At 44.8% G+C, this 22,632-nt stretch overlaps 1 protein-coding gene across 2 annotated transcripts in view; it reads left to right on the plus strand.

The window, feature by feature from the left end:
* Nucleotides 1-21,718, plus strand: part of ARHGAP30 (Rho GTPase activating protein 30) — a 118,929-nt gene extending 97,211 nt beyond the window's left edge. For both annotated transcript variants that reach the window (XM_073552276.1, XM_073552277.1), the window contains 4 exons: nt 5,492-5,560; nt 6,269-6,778; nt 18,984-19,147; nt 19,700-21,718. In XM_073552276.1, coding sequence (XP_073408377.1) covers nt 5,492-5,560; nt 6,269-6,778; nt 18,984-19,147; nt 19,700-21,604 — 2,648 coding nt within the window. In that variant the 3' untranslated portion in view covers nt 21,605-21,718. The remainder of the gene's footprint in view (nt 1-5,491; nt 5,561-6,268; nt 6,779-18,983; nt 19,148-19,699) is intronic.
* The last annotated feature ends 914 nt before the right edge of the window (nt 21,719-22,632 follow it).

Genomic DNA, 22,632 nt, shown 5'->3' on the forward strand with positions numbered 1-22,632 from the left:
CAAAAAATAAGACCTCACATGACTCGGTAGGTCAAAATACGGAAAAATTATAGCTCTCAATATGTGGTGATGCAAAAACTATTTTTACAATAAAAAGCGTCTTTTAGCGTGCGACAGCTGCCAAACATAAAAACCGCCATAAATAGTAAATCAAACCCCCCCCCGTTAGGGTTAGGGCTAGGGTTAGGGCTAGGGTTAGGGTTAGGGCTGAGATTAGGGTTAGGGGTGTGTTGGGGTTCGGGTTGGAGTTAGAATTGGGGGTTTCCACTGTTTGGGCACATCAGGGGCTCTCCAAATGCAACATGGCGTCTGATCTCAATTCCAGCCAATTCTGAGTTGAAAAAGTCAAATGGTGCTCCTTCCCTTCCAAGCTCTGCCATGCGCCCAAACAGTGTTTTACCCCCACATGTAGGGTATCAGCCTACTGAGGACAAATTGCAAAACAATTTTTGGGGTCCAATTTCTCCTGTTACCCTTAGGAAAATAAAAAATTGGGGGCAAAAATATTTTTGTGGAAAAAAATGATTATTTTATTTTCACGTCCGAGCGTTATAAACTTCTGTGAAGCACTTGGGGGTTCAAAGTGCTCACCACACATCTAGATAAGTTCCGTGGGGGGTCTAGTGTCCAAAATGGGGTCACTTGTGGGGAGTTTCAATAGTTTAGGTACATCAGGGGCTCTCCAAACGCACATGACACCCGCAGACCATTCCATCAAAGTCTGCATTCCAAAACGTCACCCCTTCCCTTCCGAGCCCCGACATGTGTCCATACAGTAGTTTTCTCCCACATATGGGGTGTCAGCGTACTCATGACAAATTGGACAACAACTTTTGGGGTCCAATTTCTCCTGTTACCCTTGGGTAAATGAAAAAATTGGGGACTAATTGATCATGTTTGTGGAAAAAATACGATTTTTTTATTTTCATGCCCGGGCATTATAAACTTCTGTGAAGCCCTTGGGGGTTCAAAGTGCTCACCACACATCTAGATAAGTTCCTTAGGGGGTCTCGTTTCCAAAATGGTGTCATTTGTGGGGGGTTTCCACTGATTAGGTACATTAGGGGCTCTCCAAAGGCAACATGACACCCGCAGAACATTCCCTCAAAGTCTGCATTCCAAAACGTCACTACTTCCCTTCCGAGCCCCGACGTGTGTCCATACAGTAGTTTTCTCCCACATATGGGGTGTCAGCGTACTCAGGACAAATTGGACAACAACTTTTGGGGTTCAATTTCTCCTGTTACCCTTGGGAAAATAAAAAAATTGGGGATTAATTGATCATGTTTGTGGAAAAAATACGATTTTTTTATTTTCATGCCCTGGCATTATAAACTTCTGTGAAGCCCTTGGGGGTTCAAAGTGCTCACCTCACATCTAGATAAGTTCCTTAGGGGGTCTAGTTTTCAAAATGGGATCATTTGTGGGGGGTTTCCACTGTTTAGGTACATTAGGGGCTCTCCAAAGGCAACATGACGCCCGCAGACCATTCCATCAATGTATGCATTCCAAAACGTCACTACTTCCCTTCCGAGCCCTGACGTGTGTCCATACAGTAGTTTTCTCCCACATATGGGGTGTCAGCGTACTCAGGACAAATTGGACAACAACTTTTGGGGTCCAATTTCTCCTGTTATCCTTGGGAAAATAAAAAAATGGTGACTAAAAGATCATGTTTGTGGAAAAAATACGAATTTTTTATTTTCACGCCCGGGCGTTATAAACTTCTGTGAAGCACTGGGGGGTTCAAAGTGCTCACCACACATCTAGATAAGTTCCTTGGGGGGTCTAGTTTACAAAATGGTGTCATTTGTGGGGGGTTTCCACTGTTTAGGTACATCAGGGGTTTTCCAATCGCGACATGGTGTCCGATCTCAATTCCAGCCAAAAACGTCAAATGGCGCTGCTTCCCTTCCGAGCTCTGCCATGCGCCCAAATAGTGGTTTACCCCCACATGTGGGGTATCAGCATACTCAGGACAAATTGCACAATATCTTTTAGGGTGCTGTTACCCTTGGAAAAATAAGAATTGAGGGTGAAAAGATCATTTTTGTGGAAAAAATATGATTTTTTAATTGTATGGCTTTATGTTATAAACTTCTGTGAAGCCCTTGGGGGTTCAAAGTTCTCACCACACATCTAGATAAGTTCCTTAGGGGGTCTAGTTTCCAAAATGGTGTCATTTGTGGGGGTTTCCACTGTTTTGGTACATCAGGGATTTTCCAATCGCGACATGGTGTCTGATCTCAATTCCAGCCAAAAACGTCAAATGGCGCTGCTTCCCTTCCGAGCTCTGCCATGCGCCCAAATAGTGGTTTACCCCCACATGTGGGGTATCAGCGTACTCAGGACAAATTGCACAATAACTTTTAGGGTCCTGTTACCCTTGGGAAAATAAAAATTGGGGTGAAAAGATCATTTTTGTGGAAAAAATATGATTTTTTAATTGTACCGCTGTACGTTATAAACTTCTGTAAAGCCCTTGTGGGTTCAAAGTTCTCACCATATATCTAGATAAGTTCCTTGGAGGGTCTAGTTTCCAAAATGGGGTCACTTGTAGGGGGTTTCCACTGTTTAGGTACATCAGGGACTCTCCAAACGTGACATGGCGTCAGATCTGAATTCCAGCCAATTTTGCATTGAAAAAGTCAAACGGCGCTCCTTCCATTCTGAGCTCTGCCATGCGCCGAAACAGTCGTTCCCCCCCACAAATCAGGTATCAGCGTACTCAGGACAAATTGCACAATAACTTTTGCAGTCCAATTTCTCCTGTTACCCTTGGTAAAATAAAAAAAATTGAACCTGAAGTATTTTTTTTGTGAAAAAAAGTTAGATGTTCATTTTTTTTAAATATTCAAAAAAATTCCTGTGACGCACCTAAAGGGTTAATAAACTTCTTGAATGTGGTTTTGAGCACCTTAAGGGGTGCAGTTTTTAGAATGGTGTCACTTTTGGGTATTTTCTATCATATAGACCCCTCAAAGTGGCTTCAAATGTGATGTGGTCCTAAAAATAAAATGGTGTTGTAAAAATGAGAAATCGCTGGTCAACTTTTAACCCTTATAACTTCCTAACAAAAAAAATCTTGGTTCCAAAATTGTGCTGATGTAAAGTAAACATGTGGGAAATGTTAGTTATCAAGTTTTTTGTGTGCCGTATCTCTGTGATTTAAGGGCATAAAAATTCAAAGTTGGAAAATTGTGAAATTTTCAAAATTTTTGCCAAATTTCCGTTTTTCTCACAAATAAACACAAGTTATTTGAATGAAATTTTACCACTAACATGAAGTACAATATGTCACGAGAAAACAATGTCAGAATCACCGGGATCCATGGAAGCGTTCCAGAGTTATGACCTCCTAAAGGTACAGTGGTCAGAATTGTAAAAATTGGCCCGGTCATGAACGTGCAAACCACCCTTGGGGGTGAAGGGGTTAACTGATAACACCTTAACTACCCTGGGACAAAAGCTCTACCTGTGGAGAGCTATAACAACTCGGCTGCGTTACCATCGGTCCCAGAAGATCTACTCTGCAGCACTGGTCACCTCTGACCAGAAATCACAGGTGGCGTCATGACCAAAACATCCCTAACAAACTAACCCATCATCATCTTTAACAACCTACCCCATCATCATCTTTATCTACCCCATCATCTTCTTCATTTATCATCTTTTACTGGATGCCCAGGGCCACGGATCAGGTCAAGGCTGCCGTGACATCCCCTTTAAAGAACCGACCGGCCTGGTACCAAGTACCCCACGTTCCTGTGGGACGCTCCAATTGGCGTCACAAACAGGATTCAGAGCTCAGCAAAGCTGGGTACTTGGAGCCCGGCAAAGCTGGGTACTGTGAGCCAGAGACTTCATTATATAGTGTGACAGAGACTTTAATATATTGTGAGCTACAGACTAACATATTGTGTGACAGAGATTTATTTGCCTTGCTAGAGACTTTATTTTATGGTGTCCCAGAGATTTTAACGGTCTGTTAAACCATCGCTGTAACTGCGCCACAGGGTGCGCGCGCTTCTCAAACCACTGTCATAACTGCGCCACAGGTTGTCTGAGCTTGTAAAATTACAGACATGACGGCGACACAGGGTGCAAACGCTGGAACTTGGAAAATAACCGCCATAGCTGTGTCTAGAAGCGAGCGCGAGCTCAGAGGGGTGAGCTGTGGTGGACGGGGCCTGAGAGTGAGTGCAGGGATGATGCCTGCCCACCGCCAACGTTATCATGGGATGCAGAGGTGTCCGTCAGGACGAAAGACCCACCTCCTGCATTACTTTGATAGGCATAATGAACAGAGGAAGACCCGTCACCGGAAGAAGTCAGGGGTGAACAGGAAAAACACAGGAGACGGAACTGCAGGCAGCACAGTGGGAAGGTACCCAGAGGTTGGCGATGGTCCGGACCCGGAGCATCGGAGGACCTATGTTCAATATGTTCAAGAGCTGAGTCACCAGCTCCTGGACCTGTCTCTGACCGCGGCTGGTGGGAGTCAGAGGAGGCTGCTGCAGCAGGTACTACGGCTGACACTAACCCGGTCCTGGAGGCTGACAATGACCCAGTCACCGAGGCCACTGACACCTTGGTTGGCCCCCTTCCAAGTCCCAAGGTGCATGGACCCGGTTGGGCTCATTACAATGTAGCATGGGACCAGTCGACGGGGATAGAGGAGCAACAGAGGGAACTATTAGCTCCCATCAACACCCCCCCTGACAGTGCAAGCAGAGAAAGTGGCCTTCAGGTGGGAAAACCCTGGGGACAATATGATGGGGTTCCCTGGGGAGGGCCACTCAGAGGGGTCATGAATCAAGGTCCTCAGCTGGGGAGAGTACCGAGAACAACTAGAGCATAAACGGGCAGAGGAAGACAAGTAGCGTGAGACCCAGCGCAGAGCAATGGACGAGCGGGACCTGCAGGCCAAATGGCAGGCCCACAGAGCTAGGCGCGTGGACCAGGGATCATTGCAGCAGGGCACGGTAGTGGCCTTCAAGCTCGACAGAGGCTGGGGCTTCATCAAAGAACCTGGCATGTTGGCGGACGTCTTTGTGAATCGGCGGGATGTCGCGTCACATCTCCTGGAGGGGAACCCTGACCGGGACCTGTAACCAGGAGACCGTGTGACCTACACCCACCTTTGGGGAAGGAAGAGCTGGTATGCCCTAAATGTTAAAAGGAGCAGGCCTGCTGTCCCTGGTTCAACCGCTAAACGACAGCCAGCTTCTCAGTGACTTCTCAGGCCCATTCTTGGAGCAGGATGTTGAGTGAATGCTGTCACAGGTGGAAGGCTTTATTGTACATCTTATCTGACTCTAAGCCTGAAGATCACATTGGACAATAATAATAACAACAATGACGTGGAATGTTGCATGTAGCAGGAGTGAGTCTGTCATGACTTGGTTGTAATACACACCAGTAGAGCATCACTGACAACAGCATTTTTTTTATTTTTATAACCTAATCTAAAGATTTGCATATTTTTCAGATGGAAAAATGAGTCTGCGTCCAGCCAAGAGCATGGATTCCCTGAGCTCAGTCCCTCATACAACACACGGTAAGAAGAGACTTCTTTATATTTTTACTGTGGCAGATTGGCAAAAAGATTTTATCCTAAACGGCTATCACTTCCAGAGGGGCTTCACCTGCTGAAAGTCAAATATATCTAATGTTAGAAAAATTTCCAAACCCAGACCCAAAAAATATCTGTTTAATTATCTAAAATATTCAATGCTAGACCACCAACCAACGAAGCTGCCCACCTTTCTCTTTCCTCTCCCCTCTGCATGCCAGTCCATAGCTCACATTTACTAGGATTGGTGTAAGCAGATCGTTGGAGGGATCTACACCTGATTTATCTCCGCTCCTCCAGGATCATTTGCCTCAGGAATGTTGGGTCAGTAGATCAAACCTCCAACAACAAATGGCTTATGTGTAATAATCAGTAATAACACACATTTTGCAGTGAGGCTGTGTGAGTTTCACATGTAATACATTATATATTTAGCTTTTCTTTCAATGCCAACTCTACCCAAACTCCTGTGATTCCATAACTCTGGCCCCATCACGAGCCCCAAAACTGAATACACTAATTTCACAACACTATCTACACAGCCCCAGATACCACATCTCTGACTCCCTGTCTCGGAATCCCCTGTTTCCTCCTTGCATATTACAGTGAAGAAGCTCCCATGACTAGCATTAATAGTGAAGACTATTTCTAGCATCTTGTCCTCCTAACAGTGTCTTTTCTTTTCCATCACAGCCAATGACTTGGAGCAGAATGGTTCATCATTACGATCTCCTAGAAACCAACTCTCTCTTCGAAGGGAAAGTCTTGATTCTCCATCCAAAGATGAGAATGTTGAGTTTATGTTCTTGGATTCTGAAGAGCAGTCACATTCGATAGACGCAAATGATGTGGAGTATGAAGAAGAAGAAGGACAAGCCAAGTCAGAGCCCACAACACCAAAATCTGGAAGATCTTCAATAACTGGGAACCCACCAGGTCGTTCACCCAAATCTAATCTGAGCAGGGCAGAGAAGTGTGTTGGAGTCCACATCTCGGGACCCTTCTCTGTCACTCTCCCTTTTCATATTACATCCAATTTATCTCGTCTGACCAGAGGAATGGAGTGTCCTGGATTCAACATTATGACTCCAAGCAGAAGCTCTGAGAAGTTTTCACTCGATGGGAAACCGTCCTTGGAGCCTGATGACACCAATACAATGAGAGCGAGTGAAGTTGCCACCAATGAAATCGACAATCCTGGCGGTAAATATAAATATGTACAAAGAGAATCTGAATAGGACTTCATTGGGTCACGTACTTCTGAAAGTCCAGACAGGAAGGAGTCATTTCTAATTCTCCAGCATCAGTAATATTATTCTGTCAGATGTCCTCTAGAGGACAGATGACCAATAAGCTCCATCCAGGGTGAAAATGATACATCATGGGACAGTTCTATATATTTACATAGGGTATCATTGTCCCATATACCATATACTGATATTAGAGTACAACACTTGAATAGCTGCAGATTTAAGGAGAAAGGAAAAGGGACAAAAGAGAGTGAAAACAATGTAATCTAAATATATACAGCTGAGTGTATGTTTGTGTGTGTGTGCGTGTGTGCATGTATCAAGCCATGTCCACTCTACATAGCACTGCCCACTCCGCATAGCCACACTCACTCCACTCGCAAAGCCCCGTATAATAAATATATATATATATTTATAAATATATACTGTGTATATATATATATATATAGTAAATATCTAATATATATATTTCAGAGGCACATCTTCTTGACCACAACAGGTTACACTGCCAGTGTTGCCTATAGCAACCAATCACTGAGCATCTTTCATTTCAGTAGCGCAGTTTAAAGGGATCCTGTCACCAGTTTTGGGACATAGCAGCTAAAATATTGCCTTATTCAGCATCTGCTATGCATTCCCTACATCCTTATAGAGCCCCCTGACCCCCCTTGTATACTCACAAAAATGTTTTTTAATGTCTCCCGCGCTATATGGTAATCTTCTCAGTCCAGTCCGATGGGCGTGGTTTCTGGCCTCTACATCACGCCCATCGGCTGTTGCTCGCCGTCCTACTTCATGGATAATGCCTCTTGCGCCGTGAGACAACTCGCACCTGCTCATAAATATTGCATTTCGTACCTGCGCAGTATGCTTTGCCCAACTACGGGCAAAGCCCAAAAACAGAATTGTCATGCGCCGACACACGTACTTCCAGCTCATGAACCAGAACTACGTTTGCCAGCACATGCGCACTTCTGTTTTTCAGCTAAGCAGATGCTGAATAAGGCGATATTTTTAGCTGCTATGTCATAAAACTGGTGACAGGTTCCCTTTTAAAAGATGAAAGCTGAGCTGTGATTGGTTGCTATGAGCAACAGTTTTCCTTGTAGAGGGTTGTGGTAACTGAGGCCTATTATACTTATCATTTCTATGGTGTTATCGTCCTTCTGTAAAACTGGAAATACAATTTATTACTGTGCCAACACAGACCACCCTCTCACACAGACTGCAGGGGGAGCCCAGAATCAGGAACTTCTTTTTGTCTGGCAAGAAGAGTCTAATTTACTTAAAAATTCAATGACAGATTAAAAGAAGAAACACAAGACAGATTTCTCCAACCCAGGTGTCATTTTAATCGGTGTAACAGCGCGAACCTGACAATGCCTAGTTCGCTTTAAACTTATTTATAAAGCTACAACTAATGCCACTCTAAATTAGTCCTTCTTTAAAATTTCTAACTAAATGGTATTACACTCCTACAAGGTTGAAATCTGCTTTCTCTAAGAGAAAAGCTGTAATACGCCTCAATGAGCAAGACTTACAGAAAGAAGAAAGGGAGCCAAGACTTACAGAAAGGAGTACAGCAATGGAAGAAAGGGAGGCAAGAGCTAAGAGCTGCTTCTTCAAGGGCCACTGAAATGTCTCAGCAGAGAGAAGCAAGACTTGCAGACATGAGAATAAGAGCTGCTTCCTCTAGGACCACTGAAATGTCTCAGCAGAGAGAAACAAGGCTTGCAGGCAAGAGAATAAGAGCTGCTTCCTCTAGGGCCACTGAAATGTCTCAGCAGAGAGAAACAAGGCTTGCAGGCAAGAGAATAAGAGCTGCTTCCTCTAGGGCCACTGAAATGTCTCAGCAGAGAGAAGTAAGACTTGCAGACATGAGAATAAGAGCTGCTTCCTCTAGGGCCACTGATACGTTTCAGCAGAGAGAAGCAAGACTTGCAGACATGAGAACAAGAGCTGCTTCCTCAAGGGCCACTGAAACGTCTGAGCAGAGAGAAGCAAGGCTTGCAGACATGAGAATAAGAGCTGCTTCCTCTAGGGCCACTGAAATGTCTCAGCAGAGAGAAGCAAGACTTGCAGACATGAGAATAAGAGCTGCTTCCTCTAGGGCCACTGAAACGTCTCAGCAGAGAGAAGCAAGGCTTGCAGACATGAGAATAAGAGCTGCTTCCTCTAGGGCCACTGAAACGTCTCAGCAGAGAGAAGCAAGGCTTGCAGACATGAGAATAAGAGCTGCTTCCTCTAGGGCCACTGAAATGTCTCAGCAGAGAGAAGCAAGACTTGCAGACATGAGAATAAGAGCTGCTTCCTCTAGGGCCACTGAAACGTCTCAGCAGAGAGAAGCAAGGCTTGCAGACATGAGAATAAGAGCTGCTTCCTCTAGGGCCACTGAAACGTCTCAGCAGAGAGAAGCAAGGCTTGCAGACATGAGAATAAGAGCTGCTTCCTCTAGGGCCACTGAAACGTCTCAGCAGAGAGAAGCAAGACTTGCAGACATGAGAATAAGAGCTGCTTCCTCTAGGGCCACTGAAACGTCTCAGCAGAGAGAAGCAAGGCTTGCAGACATGAGAATAAGAGCTGCTTCCTCTAGGGCCACTGAAACGTCTCAGCAGAGAGAAGCAAGGCTTGCAGACATGAGAATAAGAGCTGCTTCCTCAAGGGCCACTGAAACGTCTCAGCAGAGAGAAGCAAGGCTTGCAGACATGAGAATAAGAGCTGCTTCCTCTAGGGCCACTGAAACGTCTCAGCAGAGAGAAGCAAGGCTTGCAGACATGAGAACAAGAGCTGCTTCCTCTAGGGCCACTGAAACGTCTCAGCAGAGAGAAGCAAGGCTTGCAGACATGAGAATAAGAGCTGCTTCCTCTAGGGCCACTGAAATGTCTTAGCAGAGAGAAGCAAGGCTTGCAGACATGAGAATAAGAGCTGCTTCCTCTAGGGCCACTGAAACGTCTCAGCAGAGAGAAGCAAGGCTTGCAGACATGAGAATAAGAGCTGCTTCCTCTAGGGCCACTGAAATGTCTCAGCAGAGAGAAGCAAGGCTTGCAGACATGAGAATAAGAGCTGCTTCCTCTAGGGCCACTGAAATGTCTCAGCAGAGAGAAGCAAGGCTTGCAGACATGAGAATAAGAGCTGCTTCCTCTAGGGCCACTGAAACGTCTCAGCAGAGAGAAGCAAGGCTTGCAGACATGAGAATAAGAGCTGCTTCCTCTAGGGCCACTGAAACGTCTCAGCAGAGAGAAGCAAGACTTGCAGACATGAGAATAAGAGCTGCTTCCTCTAGGGCCACTGAAATGTCTCAGCAGAGAGAAGCAAGACTTGCAGACATGAGAATAAGAGCTGCTTCCTCAAGGGCCACTGAAATGTCTCAGCAGAGAGAAGCAAGACTTGCAGACATGAGAATAAGAGCTGCTTCCTCTAGGGCCACTGAAACGTCTCAGCAGAGAGAAGCAAGACATGAGAACAAGAGCTGCTTCCTCTAGGGCCACTGATACGTTTCAGCAGAGAGAAGCAAGACTTGCAGACATGAGAACAAGAGCTGCTTCCTCTAGGGCCACTGAAACGTCTCAGCAGAGAGAAGCAAGGCTTGCAGACATGAGAATAAGAGCTGCTTCCTCTAGGGCCACTGAAATGTCTCAGCAGAGAGAAGCAAGACTTGCAGACATGAGAATAAGAGCTGCTTCCTCTAGGGCCACTGAAACGTCTCAGCAGAGAGAAGCAAGGCTTGCAGACATGAGAATAAGAGCTGCTTCCTCTAGGGCCACTGAAACGTCTCAGCAGAGAGAAGCAAGGCTTGCAGACATGAGAATAAGAGCTGCTTCCTCTAGGGCCACTGAAACGTCTCAGCAGAGAGAAGCAAGACTTGCAGACATGAGAATAAGAGCTGCTTCCTCTAGGGCCACTGAAACGTCTCAGCAGAGAGAAGCAAGGCTTGCAGACATGAGAATAAGAGCTGCTTCCTCTAGGGCCACTGAAACGTCTCAGCAGAGAGAAGCAAGGCTTGCAGACATGAGAATAAGAGCTGCTTCCTCAAGGGCCACTGAAACGTCTCAGCAGAGAGAAGCAAGGCTTGCAGACATGAGAATAAGAGCTGCTTCCTCTAGGGCCACTGAAACGTCTCAGCAGAGAGAAGCAAGGCTTGCAGACATGAGAACAAGAGCTGCTTCCTCTAGGGCCACTGAAACGTCTCAGCAGAGAGAAGCAAGGCTTGCAGACATGAGAATAAGAGCTGCTTCCTCTAGGGCCACTGAAATGTCTTAGCAGAGAGAAGCAAGGCTTGCAGACATGAGAATAAGAGCTGCTTCCTCTAGGGCCACTGAAACGTCTCAGCAGAGAGAAGCAAGGCTTGCAGACATGAGAATAAGAGCTGCTTCCTCTAGGGCCACTGAAATGTCTCAGCAGAGAGAAGCAAGGCTTGCAGACATGAGAATAAGAGCTGCTTCCTCTAGGGCCACTGAAATGTCTCAGCAGAGAGAAGCAAGGCTTGCAGACATGAGAATAAGAGCTGCTTCCTCTAGGGCCACTGAAACGTCTCAGCAGAGAGAAGCAAGGCTTGCAGACATGAGAATAAGAGCTGCTTCCTCTAGGGCCACTGAAACGTCTCAGCAGAGAGAAGCAAGACTTGCAGACATGAGAATAAGAGCTGCTTCCTCTAGGGCCACTGAAATGTCTCAGCAGAGAGAAGCAAGACTTGCAGACATGAGAATAAGAGCTGCTTCCTCAAGGGCCACTGAAATGTCTCAGCAGAGAGAAGCAAGACTTGCAGACATGAGAATAAGAGCTGCTTCCTCTAGGGCCACTGAAATGTCTCAGCAGAGAGAAGCAAGGCTTGCAGACATGAGAATAAGAGCTGCTTCCTCTAGGGCCACTGAAACGTCTCAGCAGAGAGAAGCAAGGCTTGCAGACATGAGAATAAGAGCTGCTTCCTCTAGGGCCACTGAAACGTCTCAGCAGAGAGAAGCAAGACTTGCAGACATGAGAATAAGAGCTGCTTCCTCTAGGGCCACTGAAACGTCTCAGCAGAGAGAAGCAAGACTTGCAGACATGAGAATAAGAGCTGCTTCCTCAAGGGCCACTGAAATGTCTCAGCAGAGAGAAGCAAGACTTGCAGACATGAGAATAAGAGCTGCTTCCTCTAGGGCCACTGAAATGTCTCAGCAGAGAGAAGCAAGGCTTGCAGACATGAGAATAAGAGCTGCTTCCTCTAGGGCCACTGAAACGTCTCAGCAGAGAGAAGCAAGACTTGCAGACATGAGAATAAGAGCTGCTTCCTCAAGGGCCACTGAAATGTCTCAGCAGAGAGAAGCAAGACTTGCAGACATGAGAATAAGAGCTGCTTCCTCTAGGGCCACTGAAATGTCTCAGCAGAGAGAAGTAAGACTTGCAGACATGAGAATAAGAGCTGCTTCCTCTAGGGCCACTGAAACGTCTCAGCAGAGAGAAGCAAGACTTGCAGACATGAGAATAAGAGCTGCTTCCTCTAGGGCCACTGAAATGTCTCAGCAGAGAGAAGCAAGGCTTGCAGACATGAGAATCGCAACTGCTTCCACCAGGAAAAAGGTAGAAGTTGGAAATTTGAAATACTCTGCCTTTTGCTACCACTCAGACATCAACTATCAGGATAATCCAATAGTTAACATAGGAAAAATGGATGTGGTCTGCATGTACTGCAATGCCCTGAGTGGAAAGATGAACCGCTAGGTTTATGCTGTGCAAATGGCAAGGTAAAACTGCTTCCTCTCCTCTCACCACCAGATCCCCTGAAGTCTCTGATGACAGGCACCACTGCAATATCAAGCCATTTCTTGGACAACACCAGGAAGTACAGCTCCTGCTTCCAAATGACATCATTTGGTGCAAAAGGAGAAGTTTTTTCAACTGGATTTATGCCCACATTCAAAGTTCAAGGACAGATTTACCACTCAATTGGCTCACTGCTTCCATTACAAGGAAAAGAACCTCAATTTCTTCAACTCAACTTCATGGGAAATGTAGTAGCAGAAGCTCAGCAGAGATGCTCTTTAAGGCCGGGTTCACACTAACCGACGCAAAATACGGTCCTTAGTTTACAGGCGTAATACGGATGAATGACCCCTAAATAGTGCTCCATATGTCATCCGTAAGCAAGGTGTGGTCGCGTATTTTGCGCATGTCTGCATCCGTATGTAATCCGTATGGCATCCGTATGCAATTCGTATGGCGAGATTTTCTCGCCGCCTTGCAAAATGGACATATAATGGAGCCCTATGACAGGGTTTCTAACAGAAACGAAATAATACATATAGACACATAAAATGCATATATATATACAGTATATATATATATATATATATATATATATATACAGCAATTGCTTACGAAAAAGACTTTGGCCTTCCAGATCTTTTCATTTGGGAGGAAATCAGAGAGCACCTGTTACCAGGCCAAAAAACTGTCCATCGCCATGATGACATTGCACAAGTTTTCAAAAGAAAACATGCAAAAATGGTTCATTTGATTACAAAAGCACACGTTTTTGGTGAGACACAGTGCTGGATGTATTCAGTAGAATGGCAAAAAGAGGCCTTCCTCATGCCCATATCTTGATCTGGCTGAAACAAAAAATACAGCCCACTGAAATTGACAATATTATCAGTGCAGAATTGCCAGACCCTGAGAATGGCCCATTACTGTTTGACACCATCACAAAGAACATGAGCCATGGTACCTGTGGGAATCTCAACAGAAATTCTCCCTGCATGGTTGAAGGCAGGTGTTCAAATAATTACCTACGAAACCTGGTCCAAGAAACACAAACTGGACAAGATGGATATCCAGTCTACCGAAGAAGAAAGCGAGGGGATGGTGGTTTCATAGCAAAGCTAAAAATGCAGGTTGGATAATCACTCCAAGACATAGAAATTGACAAGTGGGTGGTGCCTTACAATCCTCTGCTCTCAAAAATTTTCCAGGCCCACATCAACGTCGAATCTTGCCACTCTGTGAAATCAATCAAGTACATATGCAAATATGTCTACAAAGGAAGTGATCAAGCAGTGTTTGAACTGCAGAAAAATGGACCTATTGATGAAGAGGCATTCCAGATGTGCAGGTACATCAGCAGCAATGGAGCTGTTTAGAAAATACTAGGGTTCTCCATTCATGAGCGCTACCAACCAGTTATGCATCACAGTGTTCATTTGGAACATGAACAGAGGATTTACTTTGACCTGGCAAACCTGATCCAGTAGCTTCAAACACCATCTAAGACCACCCTCTTGGCATTTTTTTTAACTTTATCAACAAGATACATTTGCAAAAACAATACTCTGCTGTGATCTACCAATGTACTACACTTGGATCGCATCCAGAAAAACACTGGCACAGAGGAAACAGGGCTTGATGTTGAAGGCCAATCAGGGGTCAAAGCAAATGATACTCTTGGTCACGTCTACACTATTCATCTGTCATATGCAGAGTGCTTCTACCTGCGCATGTTACTTTATGTTGTCAAGGGTCCAACATCATTTTCTGACTTGAAGACTGTCGGAGGCCATGTTTGTGAGACATTCAGAGAAGCTTGACAAAAAGGAAGACTTCTGGAAAATGACACACACTGAGCTATGACTCTCAGTGAAGCAGCAGCCGCACAAACCCCAAAGCAGCTAAGACACCTCTTTGCTATTCTTCTAATAACCTGTAACATTTCAAATCCCCTTGACATTTGGACAAAGTTCAAAACTGATCTCAGTGATGACATCCTCAGGCAGGTTAAAAAGGAAAATCTTCAGCAACTTATCAACTTCACTGAATAAATTTTCAACAAAACCTTAATTCTCCTTGAGGACCACTGCATGGAAATGTCTGGAAAAGCATTACACCTACTTGGCTTACCTACTCCAACAAGAAATCAGGAAGGTAACCAAATGTGCAGGGAGATTTTCAGAGAAGCAAAGTGCAACATTGATGAACTCACAGCATTTGTCTCTCACAATGAGCCACTGTTGGTACCAGAGTAAAGAAATGCCTGCAACCAAATTTTAAGTCTCACTGCAACCAACAAAAGTGCGATTGTCTTCCTAGATGCTCCAGGTGGAACAGTAAAGACATTTTTAATCAATTTGCTCCAAGCAAAATTTCTGCAGCAACAAAAGAATGCTCTTGCAGTGGCATCTTCTGGAATTGCAGCTACACTTTTAAGTGGTGGTAGGGCGGAATATACGAAATTAAAGCTACCACTTAACCTGTCTCACTTTGACAGCCCAGTTTACAACATTGCCAAAGAATCAGGACAGGCCAAACTGCTACAAAAGTGCAGTGCCATCATTTGGGATAAATTCACGATGTCACACATAAGGGCTCTGGAAGCAGTTGGACAGACTGCTGCAAGACTTGCGTGGAAACAATTCTATCATGGTAGGTGTAGTTGTTTTGGCAGGTCTTTTGACAAACACTACCCATTCTACCAAGATCAACCCCTGCAGATGAACTCAATGCCTGCCTAAAAAGCATCATACCTTTGGAGACAAGTGAAGAAAATGTCACTGAACACAAATATGAGTGTACACATGACAGCCGATGTTTCTACTGGACTGTTCTCAAGTCAGCTGCTGACTATTGGAGATGGCAAGGCACCAATAAACTCAACCACTGGACAGATTGTGTTTCCAAGCAACTTTTGCTGCATCATTACATCAATGGAGGATGTGTGAGAGGGTTATTATAGCTCAGAAAAATGATAATGTAAACAAGATCAGTCTTCAAATTTTAAGTCTCCTTCCAGGTATGTGCATGACCTACAAGTCAGAAACAGTAACAGACCCTGATCAATCATTATTCTATCCAATAGAGTTCCTCAACTCCTTGGAACCACAAAGACTTCCTCTTTCTAAACTTTTTCTAAAACCTGGAGCACCTATTCTGCTGTTGAGAAATTTAAATCCACCAAAGCCGTGTAATGGAACAAGACTCTTGATTAAGAACCTGTTTACACATGTAATTGAAGCAACCATTTTGACAGGATGTGCCAAAGGAGAGGATATTTTCATTCCAAGAATTCCACTCATTCCATCTGATTTGCCTTTTGATTTTAAACGCCTCCAGTTTCCAGTTCGACTGGCATTTGCAATGTCCATTAAAAAGGCTCATGGACAGGCTTTGAAAATAGTAGGGATCGATGTTCAATATCCATGCTTTTCTTATGGTCAACTTTACGTGATCTGTTCAAGAGTTGGAACTTGTGCCAAAAATCTGTTCATCTTTGCACTGGAAGGAAAAACCAAAAATGTTGCTTATCAGACTCTTGAATGAGTTGAAAATAAAATACTATCAACACTTGGGTAATCATTTAGTTAATTTGTGTTGCAAATCTGTAGTGTTGAATATATGATGTGAAATGTTTTTATGTGCAATATAATTATTATAATTTGTCATAACTAACCACATTTAGTTACTGTGCCCGGGCAACGCCGGGCACTTCAGCTAATTGTTATTATATATATCAATGTGAGCGCACTATAAGATGTTTACACCGTACGCTAGCAGTTAGGCTTAAGTAGAACCCTAGTAGTTAGGCATAGGTAGCACCCTAGCACTAACGCAGCACCCTAGTGGTTAGGCTCTTGCAAAACCCTAGAAGTTAGGCTAAGGTAATACCGTAAAAGTTAGGCTTAGCTAATACCCTACCAGTTAGGCTAAGTTAATATGCTAGCAGTAAGACTTACGCAATATCCTAACAGTTAGGCTTAGGTAATACCCTAGCAGTTAGGCTTAGGCAATACCCTAGCAGTTAGGCTTAAGCAATATCCTAGCAGTTAGGCTAAGTTAATACGCTAGCAGTTAGGCTTAGACAATACCCTAGCAGTTAGGCATAGATAATACCCTATGAATTAGGCTTAGGCAATACCCTAGCAGTTAGGCTTAGGCAATACCCTAGCAGATAGACCTAGGTAATACACTAGCTGTGAGGCTTGGATAATAGCCTAGCAGTTAGGCTTAGACAATACCCTAGCAGTTAGGCTTAGACAATACCCTAGCAGTCAGGCTAAGACAATACCCTAGCAGTTAGGCTTAAATAATACAGTCCCATTAGGCACATTGTGATTGCACTGACAGTCTCTATAAGATAAGGCACTGATACACACTGTACAATATCTGATATTAAAAGGGTTGTCCACTACTCTGAAAACCCCTTCTTAAGGTAAATGTTTGGCCCCATTAAAATAAATAAACCTATAGTCACCTCCTGTGCCGGCTCCATTCCAGCAGTATCGGCACTCACGATCTCGGGGTTGTGATACAGTGAAATGACACGTGATGTCTGGCGCGAAATCAGTGCTGTCGTCACTGTCTCCGCCTCCTGTCGAAATGAACATGAAGAATAAGTCTGAGATCAGCTGTAGCACAGACTTACGCTTTGTGCTCAGTTTGTCTGAAGGCGAAGACAGTGATGCCAGAGCTGATTGGGCACCAGGCATCACGTGTCACAATACCACTTCACAGTCACGGGACCACGAATGCTGGAACCGAGCCAGTGCAGGAGGTGAGTATAGGTTTATTTATTTTATCGGATATGAATATTTAGTTTAAGAAGGGGTTGTCCTAGTAGTGGAGAATCCCTTTAAGTATGACGTAGACACACTGTAAATCCCCACTAAGTGGTAATGTCTCTCCTTGTGGAGAGTGACAGGCCAGGCTAAGGAGACTTATAGGCAATGCAATGCTCCTCAGGGAAATTATATATGCAAATTGGGTCTTTAGGAAGGAAGAAGACTTGAACTCTAGTGAAAGCTACTGGAATTAACAATCTTAAAAGTCAGTTTTGACCCTTTAAAGAGTCTTGTCACATGACTTAGATATTTTGGTTTAGCATTTATCCTAAGACGTATGGCAAGGCTCTTTAAAGGGTCGATATTTACTTTTAGGATTGCTACTTCCAGTAGGTGGCACTAGAGTTCAAGTCCTCTTGCATCCCTACAAAGTGAGAAACTTGCACCCTGTATAGGGCTGAAAACACATGGGTGTGCTAAGTGCACATATTCAGTCCCATAAATGATTGTGTGAACATACTGTGAATATTATATGACCAGCATCCAATCATTCACCATCACTCCACATGCACTAATAAACATTTAACTAACGCAGTCACTAGCTGCAGGGTAATGTATTATATTGGCAGGCAGCAATTGTATCCATAGACACACGGACAAGCTGTGAGTCGAGGAAGTCAAGGACTCTGAGGTCAAGAGCCAGGAGGGTAGTCATAAACAGAGAATAGAGAAAAAGTTGTACTCAGCAGACTGGGGTCAGAATTCCATGGTCAGAGTGTGTCAGAGTGTGTCAAGGCAAAATGTGTAATACATACAAAAGTCAAATCCAAGGTTCGGCACCAAAGACCAGAATATCAGAGTACAGAACATAGAGCAAATACCACTGAGCTGAAAGCTACGACTGTAAAAAGTACCAGCATAGCCAGCCATCTAAATGGCCAAACAATCACATTGAAAGGGCGACACCTGGAGGATTTCCAGTAGGCCCGGCCTAATTGGGCTGCAAGTAAATTCAATACACAAAACTGACAGCCCAGCGCGTCTCTGCATAGTATAGGATAACCGAGCTGTCACTCACAATGCGGAAAGCCCGGCATGCCCCTGCAATCCATAGGATGGCTAAGCTGTCACTCACTTCGTCCATAGGACACAGAGAGCGGCGGGATCATGACACCTGTGACAGAGCAGTCAGCACTTCACAGGTAAAATGCACCTTCTATCACAATTAATAATGTTATATTGACAGGCAGCAGAGTTAGAGAGTGATGTGCGCCTACACTAAGGTGCTAGCAGCAGCTAATAGTGCAGTCAACCTTCCACATGTGCACTGAGATACTCCCACATAGACTTGTCACATGACTACTTCTGGTCATCACAAGTTCAATAAACTTGTATAATGTCCCTCTCCCAGTTTGATGGCTAAGTGCTTGGACATGTGCTCCCTTCTTTATGAATCCTTCACAGGAAGAGTGACCGCAGCAGGGCAACTAATCCAGTGAAGGAGCTTTTACTGCCCCTTCTTACCAAGGTTGTGACCACCAGAAGCTTCTTGTAGCAGTCAGCTCCTTGCAGTGACTCACAGCCAGAGGTTCTGGTGATGTGATTGACATTTCTGCCATTTTCCCTAATCAGGAACAGAAACCTCAGAGACAGAGGAGCCAGGAGCAGAGAATGTCCGCATCTCACTAGAGGACACTTTCTCCTTCCTAGACATCCAGGACTCCAGCATCGAAAAACTACCAGAAAACACAGCGGACAGCGAGATGATGGGATACTCCCTGCACCCCGAGAACAAGGCAAGAACTTTCCACCCTCCGCCTACCCCTGTCCCAAATATTAAATACCCCAAAAGAGCGAGAGAGAGGAAGAAAGAGAAGAATACAGGCTGCCTTCTGTAATCAGTGCAGCCATACAGAAGGTGACGGGGTAGATAGAGCACCGCTCCTGGAGTCCCTATATAGTAATGAACACGCAGGGAGCATGACAACAGCAACTGAACCTAGGGTGAAGGGGAAACTGTATTCAGGAAGCAGGGGGCTAAAGAGAAGGCCCTGTATACGTTGAGATCCCCCTCCTCATAAAGGTATCAGCTCTGCAGTTTCTCCATAATCTATTCCTTGTGTTGACTCCTCACCTCCACATCTGACTGTATATGGCAGGGGCAGCTCTGCTCAGATATGGGCTGTGTGTGCTGAACCTTCCAATGGTCAATCTATGCATTGTCGAATAGTCACCTCTTTACACAAGAAATTCTAATATTCAACACATGGTGGTGGCTTTACCGACATGCGACTGTTCTATTACAATGACATCCATTCTCACCATTGTCTATTTTGTTTGATTTTCAGATGGAGGAATTCTCTGTAGAGCCGCCACCAGATGACTTGTGTGGGGAAGATGAGGAAGAGCAGACCTATTTCATGCCCATGGGCATTGTGGATGAGGTTGGGCGTTGGAGGGAGATGCAGGAGAGCCTAGAAGACATCTATATGAGCGCTAACGATGACCTGAGTCCAATAACACTGGCTCCAGAGGTCAGCATGGAGAACAAGGAGCTACCTTCAGAGGAGCAGCATGGTATATTACTTGAGAATAGAAAGATAGCAGGGGAGACACCTCAGGACGACCCGCACCATCTTGATGATGATTCCTACAGCCAAAAACATCCACAAACAGTGGTGACAGCTTCAGATACACAATGTAATGATAAACACAAGATGGATGATCAAAACACAAATCCAGGTGATGGAGCTTCGGAACAGCATGACTCGTATGGTGAAGAATCTGAACTTACTGGGTCATACTCCCCTAACAATGAAGTGAAGGGTGCATCCTTAGTAAAGTCTGGAGCCAGTGAAGGCCAGAGCATGGCCATACCCAATACAGAGAGTATAGCTACCATGTCAGCATCAGAAGAAATACATTATGAAGGACTTGCACAAGAAGAGGACATACAAATTGTAAATAGTCAAAAATTAGAGGACAGTCTTGTGCATGAAACAGCTGGAAATAGCATTGACTGTGCAGAACAGCAGCATCATGGATGTCAGGATGAAGATTTACCGGAGGCACTAGTGACACCTCAACAATCAATAGATGTTGTGCAGGATCTCAATATCCTGCAGTCTGAGGATGTACCCAAGAATGGAGATTGTAGGAATCATCAAGACTCAAGTGCAGAAATTTCTGATTCACATGATGGAGGAGATGACGCCTCATCCAACACATTTGATAACAGCATCTCCAGATCAGAGAATGGCTGTAGCATCACTCCTACCCTTGGACACATGGAGACAGTCAGTCAGCAGGATGATGGTAATGAAGGAAAAACTGCAGGAGAACTTCAGTCCATCATTAATGAGTACTGTTCTGAGCAAAAATCCGGTTCCTGTCTGTGTTCATCTGATGACGGAGCCATAGGAGATGGCCAATCTGATCAGATAAACTTGATAACCTCAGAGGAACAGCTAAAGGACTGTCCACAGCAAATGAAACAAGCTTGCATCAAACCAAGTGGAGACAATGAAACTTATGTGTCAGAGCAGCCACTTATATCCAGGCCTCTTGCTGAAATGGAGAACATTGCCTCTGAGGGAATGTTTCATTATGGAAGTGTAACCATGAAGCTGATGGCCTCCGCTAATAAAATCCAGCAAGCAAAATCTGTTCCTGTTGTGCCACCAAAACCACAGTTTGCTAAGCTGCCTCCAGCTCTAAAAAGCAAGATACAGGTCAGCTCTACCATGTCTACATCCAGGGAAACCAGGTCAGAAAAGAGCAGCCACACTGAGATAACAGAGGCATCTGCTGACAGTGCCCCAAAGAAACGATCTAGTTGGAGGAACACCACCAGTATTTCCTTTGATACAGGAATGACCATGGACAAAGCTCGTCAGTCACAGAATCCAGTCAGACGTATGCAGACATACTGTATGGGAGATGGCTATGATTTGATAGACACATGTAAACCAGATAACCCCAATCTTCCGAGGTTCACAGTGAAGTCAGCCAACAGTAGAGCGCACAGACCTTTCAGCTGTATGTCTCAAACTTGTGGTGAGGGAGAACTGCACAGACCTAATATTCTAGTAGACCTGACAATTCCTGGTATCCAGTCTATATTAAGCCAGGAACCTGAAACCAAATCAGAAGAAGCAACCCACAGGAACAGGCTGAGCATGCCACGGTTAGGCCAACAGTCTACTTGTGATGCCCATAGCAAATGTCATGAGCAGCGCCGGTCATTGTTGTAAGATTTCCCCTCCTACTCGACTCACATATAAAATCTCCTCCCCCTCAACATGTAAAATGTATGTATTCTGTATGAGCAACTGATCAAGTCTTATAAAGGTAAATTCAGAATGTCACCACATGCACCACGTGAGCTTACACCTAGTGGAGGAAATTCGCCACCTCCGATATTACACTGCATGCACAAACTAATGAGAGACATCAGGGAACAGGGGTCACGAAACATAACTCCGCATCCTCCAATCATCAAGACAAGTATGCAATTGACTGACAAGCAGAGATGGCTGAACCCGAACAGTAAAGTTCATCATCTGTACCGAACACCTACTGTTTGGGCATGGACACCGAACACAGACTTCACCAGGAAGTCTGTGTTACTGTTCGAGTTTGGCCCCCCGAACACCGGGTGTTTGTCACGCAGTCATGTGCATGACAGCTCAGCAAACATTTCTTCTAATCGGCGGTAAAATCATCACCAGACAAACAACTGCGGTTCCCACGCTGTCAACTGACAGCATGAACCCATAACTGTGAACAAAGGTTTAAAGTTTACCTCTGATCAGCTGATGGGACTACTGCTCCCATCAGCCTATGCCTGCTGCAGCTAATACCACTGAGAGCAAGAGGCGGCTAATGGGAGTATTCATCAGCTGGGACATGCGATTTAAATAAATAATTAAAAAAAAAAAACTGCATGGGTTCCCCTGTATTTTTGATAAACAGCCAGGCAAAACTGACAGCTGCAGTCTGCAACCCTCAGCTGTCAGCTTCCGCAAGACTGGTTTTCAAGAAGAGAGGGGTCCACACCCCAATATTTTAAATTATTTAAATAAATAATTAGAAAAATCAACGTGGGGTCCCCCACATTTTTGACAAACTGTCTTGCTAAAGCAGACAGCTGAGGGCTGATATTCTCAGACTGGAAAGGGGCCATGGATATCCCTCCCCCCGAGCATAAAAATAGCAACCCGCAGCCACCCAGAAAAGGTGCATCTATTCGATGCACCAATTCTGGCGCTTTGTCCAGCTC

This window comes from Dendrobates tinctorius, unplaced genomic scaffold (assembly GCF_039654945.1).
Source record: "Dendrobates tinctorius isolate UK_male_01 unplaced genomic scaffold, ASM3965494v1 ptg000189l, whole genome shotgun sequence".
Taxonomy (NCBI): Eukaryota; Metazoa; Chordata; class Amphibia; order Anura; family Dendrobatidae; genus Dendrobates; species Dendrobates tinctorius.